Source organism: Passer montanus, unplaced genomic scaffold, assembly GCF_014805655.1.
Source record: "Passer montanus isolate IOZ18808 unplaced genomic scaffold, ASM1480565v1 scaffold4, whole genome shotgun sequence".
Lineage (NCBI taxonomy): Eukaryota > Metazoa > Chordata > Aves > Passeriformes > Passeridae > Passer > Passer montanus.
The window spans coordinates 14026168-14045238 of record NW_024368818.1 but is presented as its reverse complement, the minus strand read 5'-3'; the positions used below and the strand labels follow the sequence as shown (position 1 = coordinate 14045238).

The window sequence follows — 19071 nt, the reverse complement described above, 5'->3', positions numbered from 1 at the left end:
TTTTTCACAAAGAAACAAAGCAAAACAAACAAAAACTTGAAGCAAAGGCTCAAAGCCTGTTCTCTTTAGACCTTGCTTTTTTTTTTTGAAGAGATGATCTGAATTGCTCTACTCTTGTTCACAATCAGCAATTCCGGAGCCTTTATTCATAAAAGCATCTCAGAGGGCTAAATTTAGCAGTTGTATATAAATCCCATAAAAAATTATGTACACTTTGGAGTCTGGAGTAGTTAAGGGCCAACATATTTTTTTTTAAAACAATGCTTGCATGCTTCTAAATTTGGGTACTGCTGCAGATAGTTGATAATTTCTTGTATTTAGGACAGAAGAAGATAGCAAACATCCTATGGCACCAGATTCAGCTAGAGATAGTGGAGGTGGCATTTGCTCTAATCTGGTCTAAACAACTGACAAGTAGGCTTTTCCACAAAAGGTAGTGATCAAGAGAGTCTTTGTACAAGCCCTTTTCTAGAATATGATTTCTCTGAGCTGCTTGAAATATTCACATTACAAACAAGTGACATAAAGTCCTATTTTGCTCAATCAACTGTAGAGCAAATACTGATGGCTACATGGAAGTGTCTAAATTATAGCCATTTATAAATATTCATGTGGATTTCACCTTGAGGATTGTGGTTCCTTTGGGTGTCTCTCTAGAAAAAGACCAAGACAGTCCATGGAAGTCTGTACAGATAAAATATATTTGAAAAGAAGGGTGGAGACAGCTGCCATGTATCAGAGAAAGAATTAAAAAATTCCCATCTGAAAATGCCAAAATGTAGGCTGATGTCAAAGAGTAAGGGCAGAGACAAGAGCCATAGTTTTTGCCTGTTTGCTTTCCTCTTTGCACAAGGGGGGAGGGCAGCTGTGTGCAACAGGACAGACTGGGAACAGAGGCTGGTGTCAGTCCAGTTGGACAGACTCAGTTTCCCAGCTGCCAAGACAGTCCCTGAAAATGTTCCTGGAGGTCTTACCAAGACTTCTCCTTTCACTGACACCATTTTACTTGTGTTCCTGTAGGGTTCATGCTTGGGGCAACAACAGGTCATCCTTCTAATAATGCACTGAAAAGGCAGTGAGCTACATTAGTTGACAACCAGTACACTCCATTTTGTTTTTAATACATAATTTTTCCTGTCTTGTTCAGGATCCACTTGTTGAATAAGGGGAAAATGTAAAGATCCCTTTAGATTCATATCAATAACTTCTCTGCTTACGAGCCCAGGATCTTTTCCTTCTGGATAAACATACACTAAATGACTTTTCCTTGATTCCTTTGGCAGTTAGGAAAGGAAACACTGATATAATTCAGCTAAGAGAAAGGATTACCTATATATTGCCCTTAGGACAGTGTGCACATCTGCACACGGGCTCAGGACAAAAAGGTGCTAGTTAAGACACTTTGCTTCTTCAGTAAGTTCTGTTTCAGGTATACCCAGAGGCCACATCAGCAATCCTTAGCACAGAGTTACTGCAACAAGACACAGCTTCAGGCTGTATATGTACACAATGCATTTTGAACTGCAGTGAACAAAACAGGTGATATAGATCAAAGATTTTTGTGCCAGCTTCTCCTTACTCATTGCTGCTAGGAATGGCCAAGCATACTTGTGTTTGCCTGACATGTCATGAGAATGATACATGTCTTTGTAGAGTTTGTACTGCTATGACATTACCTCCTATCTTTTAGATATGCAAAGCTATAGGAGAGGCCATGAGTCTGTGATGTATGTGTCTCTTGTCCAGAAAATGGGATCTTTTTCTTTTTTTTGCCCTGCTGACTGAAATGGCAGGCTATAACTGCACAGTGTGACTCACCTGCCTAGCAGCAAAAACTCTCCAGCGAGTCCCAGGCGCCTCATGGCCATCAGGAGGCCTCTCACAGTCATGCCTTCACAGAAGCAGGCGACCACTCTTGCCTTGGGCAGGTGGCTCCGAAGCTTTCGCAGCAGCTTGTCAAAGCTCTGCTCGCCAGCATTGCTGTAGATCTTGTAGGAGTGTGCAATGCAGATACCTTCCTTGGCTGCCATGTCTTTGAAAGCTTCCATTCCACTTTCACCATAGTTTCCTAAAAACAAACAGAAACACAAATGCATATATTAAAATCTGTAGCAGCTTTATTTCCTTGAGAAACATCAGATGTTTTAAATGTATTATGTATCTGCAGGAAAATCACTGTACCAATCTTAACAATATAACTTTGATCTTTTATTTAATCAGTTTTTCAAGACCAGGTCAACAAATTTGCTTGGAAAGTTCACTGCTCTTCAAGAGACTGTATCTCTGCTTTAACCAAAAGCTGTTGTGTACTTCACTACCCATGAAGATCTGGTTCACAATGTGTATAATAGTGTACAATTGTGTACAAATGGCAATCTCTTCTGATTCTCTTAACTGACTAAATATGGCCAAATGCTGTGATTTACTTTAGTAAATTAAAAAAAATATATGTTGAGAATTAATTTTAGATGTCATATTTTAAATATATGCAAAAAAAGAGCTCATAATATAACCTAATTGCAATCTGAAAAACAATATTTTTTTTCTAGTTAGAGTGAAAAGTAAAATTTGTTTTCTTGAGGTAAAAGCGTCTTCTGAATGAATAATAAAATTGAGGATTAGCATTACAAGGATCACTAGAGCACAGATAAACTCAATGTGCTTTAATATTTTTCTAGGGTTTTTTTCCTGTTTGTTTGTTCTGAATAAAATTTCTACCAATGGGATTTTTTTTTCTGTTTGTTTGTTCTGAATTAAATTTCTACCAGTGGGAAAAACTTCATATTTTCTTTCAGTGTCTTCTTCCTCTATGGGGATAAACTGGTAATAGACAGATTAACAGACAGATACTTTTTTTCCTTTATTCTGTCTCACCACAGAAACTTTCTTCACTGCCAAGCCTACATAAAAGTCACAGTGCTTAAACAGTGGATGTACTGATACCACTGACAGTCATCTGACCAGGACTGTGTGTCTGCTTCCCTGTGCTCTTCCATCTGGCTGTTAAAATCTGTTTCATGTCTCATTTAAACAAGAAGGTCTAAGAGGCAGGAAATCTTTCTCAAAAGTTATGTTTTAAACCATCAGTAATATTCCACAGAAATACAATCAGTTAATTAATTAATAAAACTGTGAGTGTCAAGTGATGATGTTGCAAGAAACCACTGATCCTTCACAAATTTATTAGCTTGTAAGTGGAATAATCTGTAAAAAAATTCTCTCTCTTACCAGCAGAATTACAAGTACACAGGAACACTGACAGTGAAAATGCATGCAAAGCGGTGAGGATCAGATAGGGATTTGGTCTGTTGTCTGTTTTTTTGGTTTTTTTTACTTTGGACATTGGAGCCATTGAGAATTCATCTTGCCCACCTGAGGAGTCATCCCTATCGCTCTGATGCTACAGCTCAGAGGCTTTGTTACACTCAGTGCTGAATATGAATGTAAAAACAGTGCTCAGTTTTAGGATCTTACCATCCAAATAGTCAAAAGAGGCAAAGAACAAGAAGACAGGAAGTAATATTATCTTCCTTTCACACCAGGAATGAATCACTGAGAACTTGAGACTACTAAATTTCAAAATTGCACCCAACCAGAATGACAACCTGAATGCAGGCCTCTCTACTTGAAGGGACTTTCATTTTCTTCCTTGCTGTGATTAGGCCTAATGGAAACCACATTAGCATGTAAATTACGCCTGGACAATATGTCACTTAAACTCAGTTGTTGCAGTGCTTCCTGAGAGTAGTAAATCAGGAGTCCAGTGTTTACCCCTTTGTCATGCCCTTAGGGCAAACTGTGTTTCCTGTGGTACATGAGCATCAAGTGATTCCCATGGGATGCTGCAACAGTTCGTCTAGAGGTCAAAACCATGGTGTCTCATGAAATATGTATTATAGCTGCCAAAGTCAGCCAGAAGGAAAAACTGGGGTCAATCATATTTAACTCCCAGCAGACACAGAGGTCTTCAAAAATAAAATTAAGCCATCTGACAGGATGGTTTACTGGAGGTGGTTTACAACTACATTGTCTAAAATTATTTTCATTTGGTTCATTCTGGATCAACATTAAATATTCTATTTCACTTTTCCTAACAGAAGATGAAAAAAACAAGGAACCATTGTCAATCTTCGCCATAGAATATGTATGTTTGAGGAAAAACTATCTCAATGTGCTGGTTTTGGCTGTGGTACAGTTAATTTTCTTCACAGTAGTTAGTATAGTGCTATGTTTTGGATTTGTGCTGAGCATAGGGTTGATAACATAGAAATGCTTTGCTGCTGAGCAGGGCTTACACAGAGACAAGGCCTTTTCTACTTTTCATGCTCTCATGCTGGCAAGGAAGATGGGGGTATATGGGAGGCTGGGAGGAGACACAGCTGGGACAGCTGACCCCAGCTGATCCAAGGGATATTCCAGACCATGTGGCATCATGCTTAGTACATGAAATTTAGGGAAGAAGAAAGGGAGGGCTGTTTGGAATTATGGTGTTTGCTTTCTCAAATCACCATTACACCTGATGTAGCCCAGATCTCCTGGAGACAGCTGAGCACCTCATGAGAAGTAGTGATTTAATTCCTTGTTTGTTTTGCTTGTGTGCACAGCTTTTCTTTACCTATTTAACTGTCTTTATCTTAAACCAGCTCTGCAGCCTCTCACTCACCAGGAGAGTGAGTGAGATGCTGCCTGGTGCTTTGTTGCTGGCTGGGGTTAAATAATGATACCCAAAGACATTGAAATTCTGAAGATCTCATTCTCTGTCAAAAAACTCTCAGAGGAAAATTCCCAGCCAGGTCTAGTTTACTTAGTTCTTTACAGAACTGCATATCTTCTATGTTGCAGATACTGCAGTATTTGTTTGAAAGTGTTATGAGCATTCAAACTGTTATCTTCAGGCTTGTATAAAGTTGAGAATAGGTTTAATTATGGTACTGAAAAATAGCAGGTATTTTAGAGAGCACAAAGTGCATTAACTCCTTTCCAGTCCAATAAAATCTGCTCGAGCACAAACACCATGGTTTCATCAAGCATCAAGACAGTGAGATTTTATGAAACCATACAAACAAGTTATGTGTCATCCAAAAGCATAGGAAACATGTTAAACTACCAGGGGTACTTAGATAAATGTGATGTTCTTAACATTTGGAAGAAAATACATGCTGGCAGTCCAAATCTGAGAGTCACTGAGGTCTCCAACTGGGAAAACTACAGCTCTATGACATGAGCTCAAGGGAGATTTGATAAAAACAGAAGGGAGCTTTGCTTCAAGACATTCATACAAATACACCAGTGGTGTTCCTGCCTTTCTGATTAAACTCTTTGCAATTAATTATTCATAGTGAATTCTACTGTTGTGCAGGTGTTTTGATGAGGTGTGTATGTCTTGTATGAGCTGTGGGGATAATGAACACACCCTGATGGAAAAGGGAAATATTTTCTGTTAAAATTTTTTTGCACCATATATTAGTAAAAATTTCTTCTGGGCTGTCTTTCTTTCTGAATAAAAGATGTATGTGCATAAACATATACATGTAGCATTGAAGGAATGAGAGTGGGAAAGCAGGTAAGGTACACTCTGTCATTTCCTTGAGGATGAGATATCAGGTTCACAGTGGAAGAGACTCTCCACGCTTTCTGTATGGATCTGGCCTCCTCAAAGACATGATTCTTCAGTATATCTATGGCAGTAGTATTAAAACTGCCACAGCAAGAGCAAGTTTCCACCAATGGGGCAGTTCCGACTGTTCAGCCAAGCCTATGACACAAGGAAAAGGATATAGAGGCTTCAGGATTTACACAAATGGATGGACAATGGAGATGTCTTATGCAGATTGTAGTGGAAGTGGAAATTAATTCAGAACTCCTTAGCTGGAAACAAACTAACATTTTTTGGTGAGTCCCATATGATGAAAGTTGCCTACATCCTGGGAATTCATCCATGTATCTATTTTGTTTCCACTTCTAAATTTAAAGAAAATTCTGAAGGAAATGTTCAACAGAAGAGAGGGATTGATTTACTCTTACTTTTTTAATTCCAGTTCATCAGAAAAGACTCCACAAACAACACAAGCTGGAGCTCAAGTATGGTGAATTCAAATTCAGCTCCTCTTGCCCCACCAAACTCGGCATCTCCATTTCAGTATTTGGAAACTGGTACCTTTGTAGTGCTACTGGTTCTGCTGGAGGGCGTACCACAGATTTTAGTTGATTTTCCTGTCCTTTTCAAATTTTGTCTGTGGTGCTGTCATCAGAGCTATTAGCAGTAGACGGCCTTTGTAAATGTGTCTTCTTGGCAACAAGTGGTAGCTAGGTTCTTCTAAAATACCAGCCTGGATCCTGCATGCTGCCTACCTGAACACCTGGCCCTAAGCCCAGTCAAAAGCTACTCCCATATGTCTCTTCATGGTTTTTTTAATTTAAAAACAATTACATCATCATGCAAAAGACTTGTCCCTGCTGCAGAGTTGGAATTTTGTTCAAAACTCAAGCATATGTGTCCCCACCTACAGTCTAACTATAACAATCTGTTGGTTCCACTTCCCATGAATCAGTACTAGAAACTATTAAGAAGCTTAAAAAGAACAGATTGTGCTTTTTTTCCAGATGATGCTTAATATAGTACAGCACATAATAATACTTCAATCTGATAGAAAGGGGTCAGGCAAACTGCAGGTGGCTCTTGCTTCCCCTCCTGTCCAGCAATTGAGCCAATTAAACTACCTAACCATAAACCATTAAGATGTTATGCGCATTACACGGAAAAAAAAAGTTTTAATTCTTAAAATATTTAGCAAAATGTATTGACACCTGCCCTATCAGATTAAAGGTTATCAATAGCAGATGAAAAGTCTCTACTGTCAAATGGAAGATCAAACTACATTTTCTCCCGCTCAGGAATTTTTGGGATGTCATATATGCCTTTTTGCATAAAAGAACTTTTTTTATCAATAGCTGCATGTGCAAATTGTTATCTGCCCCTTCTTTTGTTTAAGACATTTTCATTGACCATAGAAGAGCAACCAACTTTAGGAGAGATTTAAGATATAGCATTGTTTCTGGCAGGTCACAGTGAAAATTCAGAAACTAAAAGAAAATGAGCCTTGAGTGAAACAGAAGAAATGCATTATGTCATTCATTAGGCTGGTAATAATCCTACCTGTCACAAAGCATATTTATTTAAGCAGAAATACTCTCATTATTTTTCTAGACAAGGAAGAGCAAACCAGAATAATATTCTATGTTGTGTTTGAGACATAGAAAAGAATTCAATACAGGTTAAAATTTGCAGTACATGTTTTGCAAGAAATAAAGGGAATACAGAGCTTCATTTTCCTCTAGTTTCCATTTGCACCAAAAGGATGAATTTCGCCAGAAATATAAAAAAAGAAGGTATAGCTTTGGTATAATTTTGAAAATGCATGTGGGAATAGTAGCATATATTTATGAAAAGCAGCATGTTGGTTCATTTGCATGATGATCTTCCCAAAAGTTGAAGATATGGGTGTGTTTCCCATACGGAAATGGTAGGCATGTCCTTGACTGTTACAATTCAAAGCAATAATGGAAAAACACCAGTAGTACCTGCTACTGCCTGCTAGTTATTTTCAACATTTTGCTCTTGTGACTATGGATCTTTTAAAGTACCTCACTATCAAGAACAGGGACATAAACCAAGTCTTTCGAGCAGCTGGAGTAACCACATGCCACTGATACAACATGATCAAAATCACAGCCTTCTGTGTACTTATGTCTGCAAATAGAACATGACAATAGAGTGTTACTTCATTCTAAAGGGTACCAACCAAATGAAATCAAAACACATATGCCTGAAATTCTGGAGTTTTCTATGTGTGTTTAAAAAAAGAGAAAGCCCAACTTCTTTTCATCTGTTCCAAATTCTTAAATGAGTTTTAGATAAGATTTCAGTTTCTATATTAAATATATATGTGTAAAACAATAAAAAATAAAATTAAAACTTCATTTTGGAAGCAACCCATTAAAAATAACTTCAATGAGAATAGTTCCTCCAAATATATTCCACTTAAATATTTCCAATATTTCCTTAATAATCACTTGGAGACTGGGATATTCCTCTTCAATCATTTTGAGTGTCAGATAGCAACCTGAAGACCTTTGGGCTCATTCCTCATAAAATATTAAACATGAAAATCTGAATTTCATGGAAAAAGGATAAATATGTACACACTTTTTTATGGAGAGTCTTCTCCAAAGAAATGACCTCTCTATTGAAGCAGACAGGGAATGTTGGCTGGGCTTGGAGAAATCTCTCTGTGCTGCTCACCAATGAGCAGCACAGAGCAAAAATTTCCATAAGGGATTAAATTAGGAGTGCTACTTACTCCATCCTTAAAATTGCCATGCTTGCCTTCTGTAAGCACAGACAGTGTCAAAGTTATTCAAAGGACAAAATCTAACATCTGTACCCTCACAGAGGACATAACCACTGATGGCTGCAGTTGGGACTCTGTCCTTAGCTGTCCATATGATAGTGGAGAATCATTTGCATTTTTTTCTTGGATGTTAATCTTATCTGTTCAAATTGAAAGCTCTTCAAGCAGCATTTATCTATTACCAAGTACTCATAAAACTCAGACCCAAAAGGGTTGCCTATGTCCCTATATGTTGCCTACTAAAATTCAAGATGTATCAATATAAAGAAACATTATTCACCATATCATGATGGCTATAAGCCTGATTTCCAATTCTGTGAAGAGTTTTGATGTTTTTAGTTTTCTACATTTGAAGACATGAAATGTTTTCATAATCACAAAAATGTTAGCTAAACAAAGCCCTCCCCCCCACTTCTAATCTTCTTAAAATTCAATCCAGTGAAATAATATGTGGAAATTATAACATTCAATTTAGATATTGACCATTTTATCATGCAATTTAAGACTCATATTTCTTTCTGCAATGTAAAATAAAATCAAATAGGTATTTTGAATCAGGAAACTATTTTTATTTCTAAAGTAATTAGTTAAAATATTTGAACATTTAAAAACAAATTTAATGTGTTTAATTAGGAAAATAATTAACTATTTTCTATGAGGTTAAATTTCAGCAACTGTGTATTTTCTGACTAGAAATTCTCATCCAAATGCATTTAGACCAGCTCTATTCATAATGTATTTGTTTAACTAACTAACTTTTAAATTATTTTAGAAAAGTAACATATACTCCAAATATAACTGTACTTAATTAATTTAAACAAATTTGTTCATTATCTCCTCATCTGAGGTCTCATAAATATCAGTTTGATATCAAAGTCTCTTCTCTCTCATCTTCTCCTAGCTGTTTTGAAATAATAAATTAATTTCTCAAGATAATGATGACCTACTTTCACAGTTTAATGCACCCCACTTTTATGTATTTTTAAATTATCACCTCATAACTTTAAAAGAGAAACTCATTTAAACATTGCTGTTATGTGAGCAAAGGGAACAGTGTAGAAATGTGGAAACAGCCTTTTCTGTATGCTTCCTTTGATCCCTTCAGCCGACTGGAATGTCTGCAGCTTTGTGACTCTTGTCCACTGAGCAATGTTTGAAGTCCTACACGATGCTAACGTCTACTAGAGGATTTAAAGTCTGACAGCTCTTGCAGAAACACTCTGCCATCTTTGACTGCTCTCCTTGTTTTCAGACTGGAGAGATTAAGATTCTTCTGTACTTTCTGTTTGGGAAATATCTCTTTCTAACTACCTGGCTCTAAGACATTTCCATTAATAAAAAACAGTTCAAGAACACCTGGTACTGACAGTGTTATACTGGAGGTTGTTTCTTCCAGGAGACAAGAGCTAAGACAGAAAGAAGAGCTCTTTGGTCTGTGATTCTGTATCCTTCATTGTGGGTGTTGTGAATTCCCAAGGAATTCAGCAGTTTGGGGTTTATTCACTGGCATTTGGACCTAGTCCCAGTTCTAATTTAGGCTATCAATTATTACATTTCCCAAAAGAGTTGGTCCGTTCTACAAATAAACAACATCACACTTCTGTAAATTCACAAACTGGAACATAACTTCCTGTAATATTAATTCTTTACTCTGCTATGGTTTGCACCTGGTCTTTTTCATGTACACATGATGTCTTATTTTGCTGATGCAGTAGAGGAGCAATACCACAAGTCATCCAGCAAAAGGAGGCATAATTCAGAGATTATTAGATTCCAAAGGCTTTAAGTTAATCTTGAGTTTTTTGCTAAGTGCCTTTGTCTCTGTCCTCATAAGTGAAATGAAAGTAAAAATGTTTCCCTGATGATCATGGTGCAAGAATAAACATTATTAAAAACTCAGACAACATTAAAAAAAACAGCACCATCTACATTGGTCAGACTGAATGAAACATGACAGTTTTGCCTCACAAAAACTCACATTTGCTTTGTTGTAATAATAATCACATCACATTTTTTGTAGTAACAATCATTGTTTGTCTAACATTCATTTAAAAAAAGCCTAAAAATTTCCCAACAGTAGCTGAAGTTGATGGCAAGGCTACTGCTAAGAGTACACCTTATTTTCACTCTAAGTGATTATACACACTTGCATTCAGAACCTCCATTTGGGAAAAGAGTGAGTTTTGTGACTTTCTCAGTATGAACTTGGAGAAGAGAGAGGTCTACCAGGAATCCGTGAATGTTTAGTATGTTAACTGGAAGGCAGGTCTATTGACTGTATTTCCTGGGAGTGCTTGTCAAAAGGGTTTGAAGATGGCAATATGAAGTTTCTTGGGGTATATTTCTAATTCTTAGAGTATACTGTGAAGGATGACAAGAAGACCAACTCTGTGGTACCAGCTACCTTCTTGCAGATGTTCTCATTTCAGGTACATGTTGCATAATTGTTGCCCCTTGGTTGATAACAAAGATTGAATTCTTACAAAAATATTTGAAAAATCTATTTGAGTTTGTTGGGGTAAAGGTGGTTTTTGAGATGTACCTTTGCATGATATCACCACGACACTATGATCCTCAGCTTTGGGATGCAGAAACTGAAGATGGAGAAAATAGAACAGTGTTGAAGGCAAGAATATGATCTTCTTCACTGTGTGGGTGACTGTGCACTGGAACAGATTGCCCAGAAAGGGTGTGGAGTCTCCCTCACTGCAGATATTCAAGAACCATCTGGATACAATCCGGTGCAGTGTCCTCTGGGGTGGCCCTGCTTGAGCAGGGAGGTTGGACCAGATGACCCACTGTGGTCCCTTTCAACCTTACCCACCCTGTGATTCTGTGATTTGCTGAATTTCAGACTAAGCTGCCCTATGAAAAAAGGTTAATTAGTTACTAAAAATTGCATAATGACAAGTTCTCAACAGTAGTGGAGATTTCCTGGCTGCCTTGAATAATCTGTCCAAAGCCAAACTAGTCTTTCAATAAGTTTCTCTTCCCTGGTTCTTAACCTGGTTTTCTGTATTCTCTTGGAATTAGACCCTATTAAATATTTTCTATCAAGTATGGGAATAGCTTCTCAAATTGATATTTTCAGAATCCCTCAACAATTCTTAAGACAATCACCATGTGTCTACTTGACTTTTAAAGATTAAACAAATCCAATATTCTGGTTTTCGTGTGGATGATATCCAATTAGTTTAACTCCAGACATGATAGTGTGCATTTTTTTTTTCAAGATATGGTACTCTCCCATCTTATACTTTGCCTGGGAATAGTAGAATTGCAAAATTATTTCATGCCTTAAAAACTCATTTCCACTTTGTGTATTTTTGGTAGGACATTTACCTTATTTTAAAATGGAATGACACTGTTGACTCAAGTATAACTTGTGATCCATTTTAATTATCTAGGTCTTGTTTTCTGCAGAACTGCTTCTCAGTCAGTCATTCTTCATCCAGTATTTAAGCGTTACATATTCTGTTCTAGGAGCAGTGTCATCCAACATGGTACTCTTTACAGATTTAATAACCGTACTCTGTTTACCATAATTCAAATCATTTGAAATATAATTAAAAATGGAATCAAGACAGATCTGTGAGAAGGCCATTGAGCTTATGTCTTCTGTTAGAAAGTGAGAAAGTTTGCACAATGATTTAAGTTCTGTTTTGCACCTAACAAAACAGGTACATTTAGATTCATAACCTCTTAGTATACGGTTTTAAGATAAAGTTACTCATTCCTCACAAATGTTCTGAACTGGATACTAGGTTGACTTGATATGATTCATTTTTAAGAATACATTGTCTCTTTTTTATGACACCAGAAGGAAAGTACTAATTTCTTACCAAAAAAAAGTTTATTTTTTGCAAAAATGAAATACAGTTGGCTGAGCTCTTTCCTCACTTTCTCTTTCAAGCAAAGGTAGAGTTACCTCATTTCAGTTTTTTGGAAGGTTATGCACCTCAGAGAGGTTTTACCCAAGAAGGCATTAAGAATATATGCAATTATTCCAGAGTGCTGAGTGTTTTCCCTAGATGGGAACAAAGTAAAAGCCTTTTGGCCAAAGTGGTCAGAGAACCTGAAGTTCTTTTTGACTGAACATGCTCCAGTTTCAATAAGATGGCCTCATGTGATGTGCTAAACACTGTCATCCATCATATTAGCTTGTTCCTTAATGATTTGAAAAAGCAGTAAACAATGTTAATTAAATTTGCAGATGGCTTTTAACTCGATAGTGTTGAGGGTGCCAGGCAGGACACAGAAACATTGTAAAGTTTTCTAAAGATATTGTTGACTTGACTAGAAAATGAGCAAAAGAAAAAGGTTCTTTGTTTAAATTATTTTTCAAAACCAAAAATTCTGGGAAAATTAGCTAAAATATTCAAAATTATTCTGCAAAATAAAACATTCCTTCCTGTAATGCTAAACCAAAATATTTAAAGTATTTTAATTATTTGAATTATTTCCAGTCTTTTTCTTTAGAGAATTTTCATTTGCTAAGAATTAAAAAAAAAAATTACTTTCCCTTCAGAGCTGCAATTTGAGAAAGAAATCAGGATATTAGAAACTTCATTCCCAACAATATCTGAGGCTAATTTTTATCTCATTCCAGAAGAGACATATACTTTTAAAAGAGGTAGAAAAATACTTAATATTGTCTTCTTTTCAGATGTATACCCACAAGGCACAACTAGGTCTGAAAGTCTGTGGCAGGAGACCTTCCCTATGTAATTTTATGAATTAATTGTAAATCTAAACCTGCCAGAAATTAGTTTAATTAATAATACAGCTAAGGAGCACTCAGAAAGATGAAGCAGAAAATAGATTGAGATATCAAAGGGTTGGGTTTTTTTCCTGTCTATATTTATAACTTACTCAGAATTTTATTTTTATTTTTATGTTTTCAAAAATGCCAACTTACAAAGCTCTAACAAACTTTATGAACCTGTTAAAGCCCTGACATTGCACTAAGTGGCAGTTTTCATCAACAGTGAAGCACTTCATTATAACATGTGTTTTATGAAAAAATACCAGAAGGGAGAAAATAAATAAAATTAAAATTATGAAAGAACAAAACAAAATCAACCTTAGACTCTGGATTTACTTTTAATTTTTTTAAGAACTATATACAAAAAAGATGACAACATTCTTCACCAGTGAAGCACTTCATTATAACATGTGTTTTATGAAAAAATACCAGGAGAAGGGAGAAAAGAAATAAAATTAAAATTATGAAAGAACAAAACAAAATCAACCTTAGACTCTGGATTTACTTTTAATTTTTTTTAAGAACTATGTACAAAAGAGATGACAACATTCTTCATGTTTTTAGCTTCAGTTTAAATTTCATCTGAGATCCGTATCAACTGCAAAGCTCAAGGCTGACTGAGGAAATAAAAGTCCTCTTCATCTTGCATACTCTTGGCACATTGTATTGACTTCAGATATCAATGGAAATCATAAAATCAATCCACACCACAGGAGCAGCTGATTTTCAGAAATGTCTGACAGCAGTGTACTGTAACAAGCAGTGTCCATACAAGATAAATAAACTAAATAAAACAAAATAATACAACTAAATAAAATTTCCCTTGCAAAGGTGGCACAGGCACATAACCACGTGTACCAGTCAGAAAGAAAGGAGAGAGAAAGGGGATGAGGGTAATATTTTTTTATATATTACTTTGTTGACAATTCGAAGTATTGAGTAGACAGATAGATAAACTGGTATGTATGTATACCGTTAAATGGTGTATTAATAATTATTATGATTATAAACTCAGCTAGTACTGAGTATTATTTTCAGGCCCCTGCTAAGATCTTGGCCTCCCCATGTTAAGCATGACACAAAGTCAGGGTAAGAGCGCACCTTTTCTAAAATACGTGTAATTCTATTTATACAAGAAAAGAAAAGAAAAAGAATGGAAAATTAGTCATGTTAAGATTAAAAAAAAAAAACAAACTTGCAAAATGTCAGGCATCTGATTATTTTTAAAGGAAGGGTAGATAAATTTCCCACTGTAACGCTTGCTCATTGTGATCTTAACCCTGTCAGGTGGGATCTTGAGTAATCCTCCTGAGCACTGCCTTTGTTCCATTTATAGCAAATAGAGTGGAACCAGCAACTGCAGGAGATGATACACCTACCTACCCTATACATCTTTCCTCTTTTTTTTTTTTTTTTTTTGATAGATGAGGTGACTAGAGTTGCAGAGTGCATAATTTGATTTGCTTAGTTTCCTTATCTTCAGATATCCAAAATACCTGGCCAAAACATGCTAAATCATAGAATCATAAATCATGGAGTTGTTTGAGCTGGAAGGGACCTTCAAAGCTCATCTAGTCCAGCCTCCTTGATATGGACAGGGACACTTTCCACTTGATATATTGCTCAAAGTTCCTTCCAATCTGGCTTTGACCCTGGCCATTCTCATTCACTAATCTAATTCCAAGACAATCTTTCCTCCCTCTCCTCACAGGGAAAATCTTCCTGATTTGCAGGATATTTTTTCACCAAATGTTCACTGCAATTTTGGACCTGAAAAAGAATGTTTCTCACCCTTAAAAATAAGTTGCCAGCTCTAGTAAGAGTGTCATCATGGAAATGATTTAGTCCATCACATAAGAGTAGGAAACTGAGCTGGAGAAGATTTAGATATTTTTATACTATTAGTTTCCACTGAGAGAACCGGCTTATTTAGAAAATCTTTGCATATATTGGAAAACCTCTCCTCCCATGTTTCTATGAGCTTTTTTTTTTTATCCCACTGGCTGATTTTTGCATCAGGGAAAATGAAATAAAAATAAAAATTTCTCCTAAAGAATATTTTGTAAACTGTAGGTGATAGAGAACTTTCTTTATCTTCTTTTAGATGGCTCAGCACCAGACGTGAAAATTGAATGTTTGTTATAGAGTTCTTTAATTGTTGGCATTACAGTCAAAACTGTTGACTAGCTGGACCATTGGATTAGTATGTAATCCTCCATTATTTGAAATTGATGACTCTGCAAAACTAACTACTTTTAATTTTAAGCTGCTACGGCAAAAAATTGCCTCTTATTTCAATATGGTTTAAATGCCTGTTGACTTCCTAGTCCTTTACATCAGTGTGTTGAGATCCTAAGCCTCAGTTAACCATGTCTCCATTCAAGTGACTCCATCATGACAAGCCCAGTTCTAGATTATGTTAGACAGTGCAAACAAACATTTACCACAAAGACAGAATCTCCATACTTGAGGTGCATGGCAGAATTTCACCTTGGATCCTGCCCAAGAGTCATCTAAAGCTCATTTTCCCTTCTTATTTGAGGACATGATGAACTCATCACCTTACTTTGCAATTTGCCCTCACTGTTATTCATCCTCGGTCTTAAACAGATATGTCTCCAATAGCTTTTACATTGTCTTCATAATATTAATAGTTTTCTTGACAAATTCAATGACATAACATTAAAAAGTGGATCAGTTCTTGCAGCAAACTTCTCTGATTTTTCAGACCTTTTTGCATTTCTATTACCTCATCAGCTGTAGGTGTGTTTGCTTAAAAAAGGCCACAGCTGCATGGAATGTCGATGTTATGAAATGTAGCAGCACTTCAGAGTGAGCAGAGGAGCTACTGATCCACCACAGCTGAGGGCTCAAATGGCACAACCACGATGAGCAGGTATCACAGTATGCTAATCTCAGTGTAAAATAGATTTGACTCTAAGTAATGATGTTCCTGCTTGGGCCAGATTCCAAAATTAGTGCAGAAAGCAGCAAGCTCTCTGATCTGCTGCCAGGTCATCAGGCACTGGCTTGAACAGATGCTCCTTATGGAATTTATTGTATGAAAGAAGGAGCACCAGTTAATCTGATTTACAAGGTTATGCATAATATTTCTGCACCACAGATTTCCAATTTGTTATGAGCAAACAGCTTTAATTCTCCGATAAATACGTTTGAGAAGATTTGCACTGGGCTTTGTTGGTATGTACAGGAAAAACTGCTTTGCAAAGATCCCTATCCCCACAGCATGTGTATGATTTGTAATTCTGGAAAGTACATGAATAATGGAGGCAATTTTAACTCATGTCTGCAATAAGCTGTAAAATTTAGTCAAAAATAACATTAACAAGGCTGGCAGGTGGAAATCTGCAATGATGCCTGCTGGTTTCCAAATAATCATATTCCTCCCTATATGTGCTCCTGTGTTAGTGGATTCCTGAATGTTTGTCAGCTTTTCATTACTATATATTATAATATTAAAGATAGATTTTTCCTTCTATGTGTTGCTCCTGCATAAAAGTTAATGATGTTGATTTTCTTTCAGTATAGCAGTGTAAGGCAGAAAATTCTGATTGAAGTTCTGCAAACTTTTCTTTTTGGGATATTTTTGTGCTGCATGGAAGAAAAAAATTAAATTCTACTTTTTTTGGTATTATTTTTTACATTTTTTTCTTATTTACATCTAAAATACTATGGGCTTTATATGATTTATTTAGTTATCTGCCAATATCTTTATTACCCCCATTTTTCCTCTAATAAATAAATGTGACAATACCTTGCTTAACAACAGTCTGTTTACTTTCAATGCCTCTCTCCTAACAGAAAGATTAGATATTGGAAATTTCCTATGAAATTTCCAAGTTGATTTTCAGCATGTGAAGGTTTCAAACAGAGAAGGGCCTGCTGTGAACATCTCAATGTTATCCTTCACAACAAAAGAAACACATCTTTTATGTTTTCATGAAATTACTTATTTGCTTTTGGTTACAGCAAATTCGTCAGAATTCTCTTCAAGAAGAGTAAAAATTCAGGCGATATTTTTTTTTTGTCTAAGATTTAATAAAATCAATTTACTAGTAAGGTCTAAAGCTAAAATCATGCCTCTAACCTGATGTTCAGGTAATAACCAGGAGGATATCTGCAATGGTGTCTCGTCCTTGCAAAGCTACAATATGCTGTCACTTGAACATGGCATCATGTGTTCTCTTCTTTCTCTAAAGCACAGAACCTGGACCTGTGATATAAGGGAGTTAGCAAAGTGCCTCCAGCATTCTGAGATATGGCAGAAATAGTCATGTAGTACTCAGCAACTAAGTACCAAGGGAATATCATGAGGACAAATGAGGATTTGAGTGTCTTGAAGATTTTAATTTTTGTCTGGGGAAAATGTGGTCAGTATAATCTGTTGCAACTAGATTTGATTAGTGTCCAGAGAATCCAGTGACACCTTTACTTCTTTGCTGCCTTTCACAACTGCTTTGCTATTATCTGCTTCACTCTAATGAACAGAAGCCAGGTTCAAAGGAGCTCGATCCATTGTACTAATTGCTGTAAATAGAAATCAAAGATATTTTCAGTCTCCAAATGTTCAAAATGTGATAGAAGAGAAAGATAATGGTTTGAAAACATGAAAACGAGTGGGAGATGAGATAAACAAAATACATTTTCCATAGAAGTCAGAATTTCTACCAGACTAATTCTCCCTGAAAACAAATAAGGCCACAGTGTGCCAGTATGTTCACTTTTATTTGCCTTAACCTTAGCATCGGTTAGCATTTTCCATCCAAATAATGCAGCTTCCAGAGTCTAGTCCACACAGAGGAATAGAGATGAGACACTCCAAATTATCAATTCTGTAGGCCATAAAAATATGTTAATTTTAATTTTGAGTAGGCTAAAAACACATCAACCCCATGAGGACATGAATGGTTATTTAGGTTAAAAAGCTAATGGGGTTTTGGTCCAACTTCATTTATTTAATGTTCCTCAGGAACCTTTGGCCTTTACTGATGTGCTTGTAAGCATCAACAGGACTCTAAAAGAAAATATGACAAAGCTGAGTAAAATTATCAGAATAAAATTAGAATACTCTTGAAATGAAACATGACTTACCAAACTAGAGACAAAATAGATAAATAAAAAAAGGACCTACCAAGGAACATGGAAGCTGAATTAAACCATGAAGAAAACAATACTAAATCTATTTCTTTAAACTGATAATAATTAACAATAATAACTTTGCTTTTTATTGAATAAGTCGTCAATGTATCTCTAAGTGCTAGTTTAAAATGAATGTTCGTATTTTCTCATGCTCTCTGCTTTGGTACCTGAGACACAATATGATCTAGTAAATACTCCAAATTTCTTACTTTTGTAACTGACAACCTACAAAAAACTGTCACAATTCATCACTTCCCAGATTATAAATCTAATTAGCTGTCTGTCAGTGTTATACTGAAAAGTAGAAAAATCTTTGAGAATGATCATTCCCACAAGATACATGCATGTTGCATCAAGGCCAATACAGCACCGTACTTCACATTTATATCTTGTATGATGTGCTGTGAGAAGTTCTGATTTGAGTAAAACACCTTTTCCTATCTGAATTTATGTCCTATATATTTGTATTAATTGAAAGTCCAGTCACTAATATTCATCTGAGAAGTTGGTAGTAGGCAAACAGGGAGAGCCATATGATTATTCGAACCTCATGGCACCATGGAAAGCCATGGGCAGCATTAGGGTTTCAAGAAAATGAATATAATCACTGCTTAATTTCTACTCACAATTCAGGTGAGACATAGGTGGCCTGCAAGGGCCATTACAAAATATCAATTACAACAAACCTTAAATAATTAATCAATTGATCAACCATTAAATGGATATGAGGCTAAA

The 19071-nt window shown here is 36.0% G+C and overlaps 1 protein-coding gene across 7 annotated transcripts in view; it reads right to left on the bottom strand.

Moving 5' to 3' along the window:
- Nucleotides 1–19071, bottom strand: part of GRM5 (glutamate metabotropic receptor 5) — a 243820-nt gene that overhangs the window by 133123 nt on the left and 91626 nt on the right. For all 7 annotated transcript variants that reach the window (XM_039718435.1, XM_039718438.1, XM_039718437.1 and 4 more), the window contains one exon: nt 1819–2068. In XM_039718435.1, coding sequence (XP_039574369.1) covers nt 1819–2068 — 250 coding nt within the window. The remainder of the gene's footprint in view (nt 1–1818; nt 2069–19071) is intronic.